General features: G+C 44.8%; 1 long non-coding RNA gene and 1 gene segment (V, D, J or C); one reads left to right on the top strand and one right to left on the bottom strand.

Annotated features, from left to right (window-relative positions):
• Positions 1-12,243, bottom strand: part of LOC122464647 — a 49,870-nt gene that overhangs the window by 16,661 nt on the left and 20,966 nt on the right. The gene's annotated exons all lie outside the window — the stretch shown is intronic.
• LOC119565357 lies at positions 207-1,183 on the top strand. The segment is given in 2 exon segments: positions 207-268; positions 517-1,183. Coding segments are annotated over 2 exon segments (510 nt in total).

Consider the following 12,243-nt stretch of genomic DNA (forward strand, 5'->3'; position numbering starts at 1 on the left):
GAGGAATCTGTTTCATTCCAGTGCTAGGGTTGACGCTCACCCAAGGTCAAAGTTGTCATACTGAGCAGCAGTAACTATCTCAGCTTGCAATAAATCTAATACAGCCAGTACCACTTAACTGGAGGTTACCTAAATGAGTCACTTCCTCTCCCCATCTACATGTCTCTCCCCATTCAAGACCGTCATTTACATTCCCTGGCTGGAGTTCTAACAAGAGCAGCAAGAATGTTGCTGTTAGAGACTTTTGTTCTGGCTATGGTTTGCTCCTGTAAGAGTGTTGCTCGCACTTAGGGTGACAAGCTAGCAAGTGTGAAAAATTGGGACGGGGTTGAGGGAGTTAACAGGCACCAATATAAGACAAAGCCCTGAATATCAGGACTGTCCCTATAAAAATCAGGAAATCTGGTCACCCTATTCACACTGCTCTCCTCATACATTGTCACATAACAGCAGCAGCTGGAGAGCCTTCACATTATTTCAGTTTTACGTTGATATTTTTTCTTTGTTTCTCCACAGATGGCTCCTCACAAGTGCGTCCGACCCAGCCTCAACTGTCCATCACCAGGGAAGGAAATAAAGCCATACGAATTGACTGCCGTGTTTCTCTATCGGAGGATTTTGGCAAGGCTCCTATACACTGGTACAGACAGAGACCCGGTGCAGCTCCAGAACGGATTCTGTTCATCTCAACACAGTCTGAATTTGACAGAGTCTCGGATAAAGGAAAGTTTAATGCTGAAAAGAAGATTGACCAGTCTACCTGTACCCTGACTATAAACAAAATAACCTCCAGTGACATTGCTACTTACTATTGTGCCTATTGGGATCGCACAGTGTTAGAAAACATTAGACAGCCTGTACAAAAACCCACTCTGCATTCTGAGCCACAGCCTTTTGCATGTATGAGGCCACTGTCACCTCCCTTAAAATTCCTCTCAGCCTGGAGCCAGCGGCAGAAACTCTTCATTGGCTTCTGCAACTAGATATGAACAGCAACTGCTGATTTAGTGCGTATTTTCCAAATAAATCACTAAGACCGGGTCAGGTCTAGCAGAACACGAGGTCACCTAGGGAACACAAGGGAGTTAGGCACCCAATCTCGTTACAAGTCAATGGGAGTTGTGTGTTTGGCCTTGGCCTTTTAAAAAAAAAAAATTTTCCCTCTGAATATTAGGTGAAGCCGACAGTCAGTCGTTGTCTGTGGGGGTTATCATGGGCTGACTGGGTGGAGATTTGTCATCAGTCTAGAGGAGCAGAACACTTGGGGTGAAAATCCTGGCTCCAGAGAAGGAAATGGGGCCAGGCTCTCACCCCCATAACTGCCTGACACTACAGTCTCTCAATCCAGACATCATTCATCTGCTGAAACAGGAAGCAAGTGAAAGTAAAACAGGAGCGTTGGACCCAGTGTGCAGGTGCAACAATGTACCTCCTTATAACTCCCCAGTAACTGGGGCTCATCTTGCATAGTGTCCTCCCCAGGTACAGAGCCTCATGTTACTGTCTATAGATTCCAGTTGTGGATCTCAATGGCCATTGGGTCAAGCCCTAAGTGTCTTTCCATTGACTTCAATGGGCTTTGGATCAGACCACAAGTCACCTAATGGCACTGCAAACCAGCCTGGCCACTTTACATTTTGATATTACTCCGATGGAAACAGGAGTAAGTTCATTTTGGTTGCTTTTCTGCTGTTTAATTAGCCCTGAACCACAAAGAGCTTATTGTTCACTTTATAAAAACCACAGAGTTCTGTTCTGAAGGACCAGCCTACCTTTAGTCTCTGAAGCCAGTTCAACAGAAAACACATGGTGTGACAGCAAGCCACACTCTGCTTGAACTGATATTATCCTGTGGAATTTCAATCTTAGCATGAATGTTCAGGGAACTTTACAGAATAAGAGTCCCTGCCCCAGTGATTTTATAGTCTAAGGTGAGTTACCAGAGCAATGAGGATAAATGGAGTCAGGTTCTTCAGAACCCATGGGGAAAGCGTCTGATTGCAGATGACACTTGAAAGAAGGGCAGACGTGGAAGCATCGCTTATTAAATGATGCTAGAAAGACACAAGAACACTAATGGAGCTACAATATAGATAAGACATCATGGATCGGATTAGCTCTCATCACAAGGAAACAAAGAAGTGTTTAAGAAAACATGAGGCTACTCGTAAATTAATTCGAGAAAAACATCAGTGTAGAGTTGGCCCTTTTTCAGAAGTAGGACAAAATTGACTGCAAATATACAATTGCAGATCCATCCTATCTCAGTAGAGGGCATTAGTGCACAGATATAATAGCCACTGTACAACACTATTTATAGAACAGACGGATAGTATCACACTGTAGTAGGAAGCGATACTCCACTACTTCACATCTAGGAAACTCAGCGAGAGCAGGATCCTGGGAAGTGCTTACTATCTTCAGAAGGGTTCTGAGTGCTGTACTGGCAACAGCATGCCCCTCAGGGCAGCACCTCCCATCTTCAACTGGTAAAGAAAATAACCCTCAAGAAAATTATTCTTCACTGTGACATCAACATGGCTCTCTGCCTGTCCCTTCATCTTTGTATTAGCTATAATCATAGCTAGGAATCCCAATCAGAGATCTGGTCCACACCGCACAGGGCACTGCACAAACAAGCAACAAAGTTTGCATCCCTGCCCACAAACATCTTGGTGCTTTCTTCCACCACTTTTGTGTGGAATGCCCCCGCCCCCAAATCCCTAAACCACTAGCCTCATCTCCTTCAAATCCCTCTCAAGACCCACTCCTGCTGCGACTCCTACAAGAAATCTGCTGGCAAATGACAACTCTGGTTGGGGAGGGTGAGGGATATGGTATATTTAAACATCATGTACCAAAAATTCTCTGCCGGTGCAAATACTGAAGATCTTTGGGACAGTCACTCTATATATTACTATGTATAGTAACTCACACAATGGGGACAGCACCCGGATAGAGGCCTCTTGGAACCACTGTAATATAATTAAAAGACCAATCCTTCATTACACAGACTTCTATGATGCAACGCACACTGTTCTAAAGATAGTGGAAGAATTTGCTTCATGCCAGATACTTTTACCAAAGAGCATTAACTTCGGAGGAGTTTCACCCATAACGCTACTTATTTTAAATTAACATATGCAGCCAGCAAAACCTCATCCCCTGTTAACTAAACAAGTCACTTCCTGTCCTCAAATGCACTTCTCTGTCCATCCCAACACAACAGTCATATTTCTCATAAATGCAGGTCCAAGCAAAACCTGTAAAACGTAGCTGCTCCACATCATTATTCTGGCTTTGGTTTTGTCTTGTACGTTTCCTTTTTTACCCTCTTCTATACAGTTGTACATTACTGAGTAACAAATCACCATGCTCTAGATTCATGTTAATTTCTTTTCTTGCTCTCTTTCTAGACAGATGTGCACAAATACATCTGTGACAAGCTCAGGTGTCTGTTACCAGGGCAGAAAATAAAACTGCAAGTATAGTCTGTGAGGCTTCTGGCATTCAGAACTTTGGGAGTGCTGTTATACACTGGTATCGACACAGACCTGGTGAAGCTCCAGAGCGGATTCTGTACATCTCATCTGAAAAACTTGAATTTGACAAAGACTCTGATGAGAACAAGTTTAATTGTGAAAAGAAGCCTCACCAGCCCATCTCTACCCTAACAGTAAATGAAATAGCTCCTAACGATGGAGCTACCTATTCTTGTGCCTATTGGGATCAACAGTGTTAGAAAGCCATAGACAGCCTGTACAAAAACCCACTCTTGAATACTGAGCTATATCCCATCAAATGTATGAAACTACAGCTACCCCCCTGATTTTGCCATTTGGCTGCAGAAACTCCACACTAGCTTATTTTAAAAAACAAAAAACAAAAACAAAAAAACCACTCAACATACTATAATACCCCTGATAGGGAGGGTGGAGGTAAGTGTAGTGTTCAGTGATCACTCAGTGTTAAGGAGCTTGGAAAAGATCTGCTTTTCTCTGTGTCAGATTCCAACTGGCTATTCATAGCAACAAACGCTTCAATGCCCCATCCAGACTCTGTCTGGGAATCTCAGACCTTACAGGCACAGTCCCCTGTACCACACAGGGAATACTGGTGAAGGCTTTTACTCTGGGGAAAAAATAATCATTAAAATAGAAACAGGCACTGATTTGTCTTCAATGGGATGGCAGCAAAGCACTTAAGATTAAACATGGGCTTAATGCAGATGCTTTCCTGAATAAAGGCTTAAATAAGAAAGTTGGGGTCTACTGTACCAACCAACATGAACCCTTCATTGTCCATCCTCTTAAGGAACAGTGGTGTGTTGGGTCCTAAGTTCACTGGAGCTTCTGCTTCATACTAGACTTATTGCTGAAACTCATGATGGCTCACTTTTATCTTAATGACTATCAGTCAAATTAACCTCACATGGGACTGACATACCTACAACCAACAGAACTGTTCTCAGCTGTGTTAATGTTCCTTCCCCACTCTGAACTCTAGGGTACAGATGTGGGGACCTGCATGAAAACCCCCAAGCTTATTTTTACCAGCTTAGGTTAAAACTTCCCCAAGGTACAAACTATTTTACCTTTTGCCCTTGGACTTTATTGCTGCCACCACCAATCATCTAACAAATATATAGCAGGGAAAGAGCCTGCTTGGAAACGTCTTTCCCCCCAAAATCCCCCCAAGCCCTACACCCCCTTTCCTGGGGAAGACTTGATACAAATCCTCACCAGTTTGCATAGGTGAACACAGACCCAAACCCTTGGATCTTAAGAACAATGAAAAGGCAATCAGGTTCTTAAAAGAAGAATTTTAATTGAAGAAAAAGTAAAAGAATCACCTCTGTAAAATCAGGATGGTAAATACCTTACAGGGTAATCAGATTCAAAACACAGAGAATCCCTCTAGGCAAAACCTTAAGTTACAAAAAGACATAAAAACAGGAATATACATTCCATTCAACACAGCTTATTTTATCAGCCATTTAAACAAAACAGAATCCAACGCATATCTAGCTAGATTACTTACTAAGTTCTAAGACTCCATTCCTTTTCTGTTCTCGCCAAAAGCAACACACAGACAGAGAGAACCTTTGTTTCTCCCCCCTCCCCAGCTTTGAAAGTATCTTGTCTCCTCATTGGTCATTTTGGTCAGGTGCCAGCAAGGTTATCCTAGCTTCTTAACCCTTTACAGGTGAAAGGGTTTTTCCTCTGGCCAGGAGGGATTTTAAAGGTGTTTACCCTTCCCTTTGTATTTATGACACGCCCCCCAAATCACAGATAGGGTGAAATGCTGGCTGTGATTTCTTCCTGGAGCTCTAGGAGAAAACAGAGTTAATAAGACACATGCACCTCTAAATATACTACCAAGTATATAAAGACTAACAATATTTTCCACATCTCAAGGACGATTTTAATCAGTTGATTCTGGGAAACTTTTACGGGAGAGTTTATCAGCCACTTTGTTAGAAGCTCCTGAGATGTGTTGGATGTCGAAATCAAAATCTTGGGGAGCTAAACTCCACTGAATAAGTTTTTTGTTATTTCCCGTGGCTGTATGAAGCCACTGTAGCGGAGCATGGTCAGTTTGCAGGTGGAAACGCCGTCCCCAAACATATGGGCATAGCTTTTCCAGAGCGTAGACAATGGCGTAACATTCTTTTTCACTGACTGACCAGTTGCTTTCCCTCTCAGCCAGCTTCTTGCTGAGAAACATTACAGGGTGGAATTCTTGATCCGGTCCTTCCTGCAATAAAACTGCTCCCACACCATGCTCGGACGCATCTGTGGTTACTGGGAACGGTTTGTCAAAGTCTGGAGCCCTTAGTACAGGGTTAGACGTGAGTGTCGCTTTAAGCTGGTTAAAGGCCTTCTGACACTCTTCGGTCCACTGAACGGCATTTGGCTGTTTCTTTTTGGTTAGGTCTGTCATTGCAGTAAAAATCGCCTGTAATAACCAGCCAAGCCTAAGAAGGATTGGACCTGTTTCTTTGACTTTGGGACAGGCCACTTTTGGATAGCATCCACTTTGGCCTGTAGGGGGTTGATAGTTCCTTGACCCACCTGGTGTCCAAGATAAGTCACTCTGTTTAGGCCTATTTCACACTTCTTAGCCTTAACAGTTAGTCCTGCCTCCTTTATGCACTCGAAGACTTTTTGTAGATGTTCCAGGTGTTCTGCCCAGGAATCCGAAAATATGGCCACATCATCAAGGTAGGCGACTGCATATTCTCCTAATCCCACTAGAAGACCATCTACAAGTCTTTGGAAGGTGGTGGGTGCATTCTGCAGCCCCAAAGGGAGTACATTAAATTCATACAGCCCGACATGTGTGGTGAAGGCTGACTTTTCCTTGGCGGATTCATCTAGTGGTACCTGCCAGTACCCCTTGGTTAAGTCCAAGGTAGAGATGAACTGGGCCCATCCCAGTTTCTCTAATAGTTCATCTGTGCGTGGCATTGGATAGTTGTCTGGGAGAGTTACAGCATTTAGCCTACGGTAAAAAAGGTATCTCCCCATCTGGTTTGGGAACTAGAACCACTGGAGGTGCCCATGCACTGCCAGAGGGCCGGATTACCCCCATCTGTAGCATATCCTGGATCTCCCGTTCTATAGCAGTTTTAGCTTGAGGAGACACCTGGTAAGGTTGGACTTTAATTGGGTGAGCATTACCTGTGTCAATGGAGTAGTATGCCCATTCAGTCAGTCCTGGGGTGGCTGAGAACATCGGCGCGTAGCTAGTGCACAGCTCCTTGATCTGCTGTCACTGCATACGCCCAAGAGTCATGGAGAGGTTCACCTCTTCCACGCCACCAGCACTTTTCCCTTTGGAGTAGACACCTTCAGGCCACTCAGCGTCATCTCCTCCCTGGGCTGTAAACTGACAAACCTTTAATTCTCTAGAATAAAAGGACTTTAGAGAATTAATATGGTACACCTTAGGCTTTCGGTTGGAGGTGGGGAATGCTATGAGATAATTAACAGCTCCCAGGCGGTCCTGGACCGTGAATGGCCCTTCCCACGACGCTTCCATTTTGTAGGACTGGAGCACTTTTAAGACCATGACCTGGTCCCCTACTTTGAAGGAACGCTCACTGGCATGTTTATCATACCAGGCTTTTTGCTCTTTTTGAGCATCCTGTAGGTTTTCTTTAGCAAGGGCTAAAGAGGTTCGGAGGGTGTTTTGTAGGTTGGTTACAAAGTCCAGAATGTTAGTTCCTGGAGAAGGTGTAAACCCCTCCCATTGCTGCTTCACCAACTGTAATGGCCCCTTAACCTCGCGGCCATATACAAGTTCAAATGGGGAAAACCCTAAACTGGGATGTGGTACAGCTCTGTAGGCAAAGAGCAACTGCTGCAACACTAGGTCCCAATCATTGGAGTGCTCATTTACGAATTTACATATCATGGCCCCCAAAGTTCCATTAAATTTCTCCACCATGCCATTTATTTGATGGTGGTAAGGAGTGGCAACCAAGTGATTTGCCCCATGAGCTTCCCAAAGGTTTTCCATAGTTCCTGCCAGGAAATTAGTTCCTGCATCTGTGAGGATGTCGAGGGCCAACCTACCCTGGCAAAAATGTCTGCTAGTGCCTGGCACACACTTTTAGCCCTGGTGTTGCTTAGAGCTACTGCTTCCGGCCATCGGGTGGCAAAATCCATGAAAGTCAGTATGTACTGCTTCCCTCTGGGTGTCTTTTTCAGAAAAGGACGGAGAATATCCACAGCTACTCACTGAAATGGAACTTCAATGATGGGGAGTGGCTGGAGAGGGGCTTTGACCTGGTCTTGGGGTTTTCCCACTCTTTGACATGCCTCACAAGACCGGACATAGGTAGAATGACCTCCCAGTGGAATGACCTCCCCAAACGGTCTTTGGTCCTGTTCACCCCAGCATGGCCACTAGGATGATCGTGGGCTAAGCTCAAGAGCTGGACCCGGTACTTAGTTGGAACTACCAACTGTCTCTGAGGATGCCAGTCTTCCTGGTGTCCACCAGAAAGAGTTTCCTTGTATAAAAGTCCTCTTTCTACAACAAACCTGGATCGATTAGAAGAGCTGAGAGGTGGTGGGTTACTCCGTGCCGCCATCCAAGCTCTCTGGAGGCTTTCATCTGCTTCCTGTTCGGTCTGGAACTATTCCCTTGATGCTGGAGGCAACAGTTCCTCATTGGATTGTGACCTAGGCTTGGTCCCTCTGGAAGCGATGTAGGTGATGGGACTGTTTCCGTTGTCTGTGAACCGCTCTCCCCTGGTGCACTATGTTGGGGTTCAGGCTCCAGCTAAGCCTCTGATGTAGGGTTATCAGCTGCTGCCGGTTCAGGTTTGGTGGGGCCCTCTGGTGTTGGGGTTGCAAGTACTGGATTCAGTGCTGGCAATGGGACTGGTGCTGGTTGTTCGGCCGGTTCCGGGACTGGCTCTGTCTGGGTCTCTGGGACTGGATCCACTACTGCTGTTGCAGACATTGGCCTGGGGTCTGGGTCCATCACCTCTGACTGGGTCCTGGTAGAAGTTTTCAGAACAGAGCTAGGTGTGACGACTTGTTTAGCCTGGCTGCGGGTGACCATTCCCACCCTCTTGGCTCACTTCACATGATTGGCCAAGTCTTCCCCCAACAGCATGGGGATGGGATAATCATCATAGACTGCAAAAGTCCACGTTCCTGACCAGCCCTTGTACTGGACAGGCAACTTGGCTGTAGGCAAATAGAAAGAGTTGGACTTGAAGGGTTGAATTGTCACTTGGATCTCTGGGTCGATTAAATTTGGGTCCACTAAGGAAGCATGGATAGCCGACACTTGTGCTCCGGTGTCCCTCCATGCGGTGACCTTCTTCCCGCCCACACTCACAGTTTCCCTCTGCTCTGGGGAAGGCATCTGGGCCTGAGGACCTCTGGTGTGATTCCGGTGCAATGAACTGTAATCTGTTGGGGTTCTTGGGGCAGTTGGCCTTCACATGCCCCGGCTCATTACATTTAAAACATCGTCCAGCTGACGGATCACTGGGGCGAGGTGGGTTGCTGGAGAATGGTGTGGCAGGACGATAAGGTGTCTGGAGTATTCGTTGGTGTGTAGTTGGGGCCTTGGGCTGCCCCCGGTAGTAGGGTGTGGTCTGAGGGTGTCCCTTCTGGTGTCCGCTCCAACTGCGACCAGGGTTGTTCCTCTCTCCTCCCTTCACCCGTTTTGTTCTGGCTTGCCCCGCCTCTCTGGCGGTCTGGGACTGCTCGTAACAATCAGCATAAGAAGCAAGACTTTCTCCTGAGTCCATTTCCTTATCCCATAAACACTGTTTTATTTCCTCCTTGGACATACTCAGGAATTGCTCCTGAGCTATCAAATCACACATTCCTTTAAAGCTAGTGACACCCCTTCCTTGGGCCCATTTATGTAACAGATCCTTCACCTGGTTTAGATAAGCCACATTACTTAGTCCAGACTCTCTCTTAACGGTTCAAAATTTTACTCTGTACATTTCAGATGTAATTTGAAATTGCTTTAAAACCAAATCCTTGAACTTATTCTAGTCAGAAGCCTCATCAATAGGCACCTTACTGAATATGTCCAGAGCTCTTCCAGTCAATTCTGCAACCAATGTGGTCATCTTGGGAGCTTCAGGAATTTTATGGAGAGTGCACAGTCTCTCAAAGGTGAGAAAATATTCAGCAATATCACTGGATTCATCATACTGTGGACATAGTCACTCTCATTTGCAGATTGTTGGGGAAGGATTGTTCAGGTTATCCAGTAGATTCTGCTCAGCCCTTACCTTCTGCATCTCCAGTTCATGCTTCCTCTCTTTTTCCTTTTCCTCCATTTCTTTTTCCTTTGCCTCCATAGCTCTCCTGTGAGCAGCCTCTTGGTTCTTTTCTACCTCCATAGCTCTCCTGTGGGCAGCCTCTTGGTTCTTTTCTACCTCCATAGCTCTCCTGTGGGCAGCCTCTTGGTTCTTTTCTGCCTCTATAGCTCTCTTGTGGGCAGCCTCTTGGTTCTTTTCTGCCTCTATAGCTCTCTTGTGGGCAGCCTCTTGGTTCTTTTCTGCCTCTTTCACTGCCTCCATTTCTTTGTCCTTTGCCTCCATAGCTCTCCTGTGGGCAGCCTCTAGGGATTTTTCTGCCTCTTTCGCTGCCTCCAGTCTGGTTAACTCCAATTTGTGTTGTGCCTTGGTTTCTGCCATGTTTGCCTCTCTGTTTTTAACTAACTTTACACCCGAGAATTAAAAAGAAAACAAACAAACAAAAAACTTGGCTTGTCGAACAAAATAGGTTGTGCTGTAACTGGATACCTATGTTCTCTGATAGTGGTTGTCAGCCTACAGAGAAATCCTTAAAAAAAAAACCTAACGCCTTTGTCTCCAGGCAAATAGACAGAAAACCCCTCTAGTTGCTCTTAGGTAAAAAAAAACAAACAAAAAACTTCTTCAGGTCTGCGAAGACTTGTGAATTTCCCTGCAGGAGGTAACTACCGTGCCTTTAGGTAGAGAAAACTCCAGCTCACAAAAGACAATTCCCTTTTGTCTCTGCTCTGGGCCCCAAGCAGAGTCAAAAAAAACTCTAACTGCTTTCAGCTGAAAACCTGCTTTCCAGCAGCCCAAAGGAAAAAAAAATTACTTTTTAAAATCTGTGCTTCTTGTTCAAAAAATCTCAAATTGATCTCAAAATGATTTCAAGTTAATCCCACCGCTCTGCCACCATGTCAAGGTTCCTTCCCCACTCTGAACTCTAGGGTACAGATGTGGGGACCTGCATGAAAACCCCCAAGCTTATTTTTACCAGCTTAGGTTAAAACTTCCCCAAGGTACAAACTATTTTACCTTTTGCCCTTGGACTTTATTGCTGCCATCACCAAGCATCTAACAAATATATAACAGGGAAAGAGCCCGCTTGGAAACGTCTTTCCCCTCAAAATCCTCCCCAAACCCTACACCCCCTTTCCTGGGGAAGGCTTGATAAAAATCCTCACCAATTTGCATAGGTGAACACAGACCCAAACCCTTGGATCTTAAGAACAATGAAAAAGCAATCAGGTTCTTAAAAGAGGAATTTTAATTGAAGAAAAAGTAAAAGAATCACCTCTGTAAAATCAGGACGGTAAATACCTTACAGGGTAATCAGATTCAAAACATAGAGAATCCCTCTAGGCAAAACCTTAAGTTACAAAAAGACATAAAAACAGGAATATACATTCCATTCAACACAGCTTATTTTATCAGCCATTTAAACAAAACAGAATCTAACGCATATCTAGCTAGATTACTTACTAAGTTCTAAGACTCCATTCCTTTTCTGTTCCTGGCAAAAGCAACACACAGACAGAGAGAACCTTTGTTTCTCCCCCCTCCCCAGCTTTGAAAGTATCGTGTCTCCTCATTGGTCATTTTGGTCAGGTGCCAGCAAGGTTATCCTAGCTTTTTAACCCTTTACAGGTGAAAGGGTTTTTCCTCTGGCCAGGAGGGATTTTAAAGGTATTTACCCTTCCCTTTATATTTATGACAGGCTGCTACTTAAGTGAGTCACTTCCTCTCCCCAAAGGCACTCGGCCCTCCATCCGAGATCCAAACTTACAGCCTTCTGTTTCTTACATGCAGGCTCAACTGAAGTCAGTGAGAATGTTACTGGTGCAGGTTCTTATTGTGGCTTCAATTTGGTCATATAAGCTGGTTTTCACCTAGTTTTCTACAAATATGCAGTTTACTGAGCAACAACCAGAGAGCCTCCAAATTCATGCTTATGATATTTTTTTCTTCCTTTCTTTGTAGATGGAGCTGCACAAGTACAATTGACACAAGTTCAGTTATCCATCACAAGGAAAACAATGAAAACAGTAAGCATTGACTGTAAAGTTTCTGGCATCAGTTTTGGTGATGCTTATATACACTGGTATCGACAGAGACCTGGAGAAGCTCCGGAGTGGATACTCTACTTTAAGACACAAACTAATCAATCAAGTTTTGGCCAGGACACGTTTCAAGTTAAGATAACTGAAAAATCCACCTGTACCCTAACAGTAGAGAAACTAACCTAAAATGACATGGCTACCTATTACTGTGCCTACTGGGATCGCACAGTGTTAGAAAGTCATAGACAAGCTGTACAAAAACCTCACTCTGTATTCGGAGCCACATGAAGAGAAAGGAGTTACCTTACAAGGGGAGAACCAAGGTAGAAGGCCAATTCAGTGAGGGTGGCTGTGGTCCACTCCCAATAATTGTTGAGGAGGTGTCAATACCAAGAGAGG

This window comes from Chelonia mydas, chromosome 2 (assembly GCF_015237465.2).
Source record: "Chelonia mydas isolate rCheMyd1 chromosome 2, rCheMyd1.pri.v2, whole genome shotgun sequence".
Classification (NCBI taxonomy): domain Eukaryota; kingdom Metazoa; phylum Chordata; order Testudines; family Cheloniidae; genus Chelonia; species Chelonia mydas.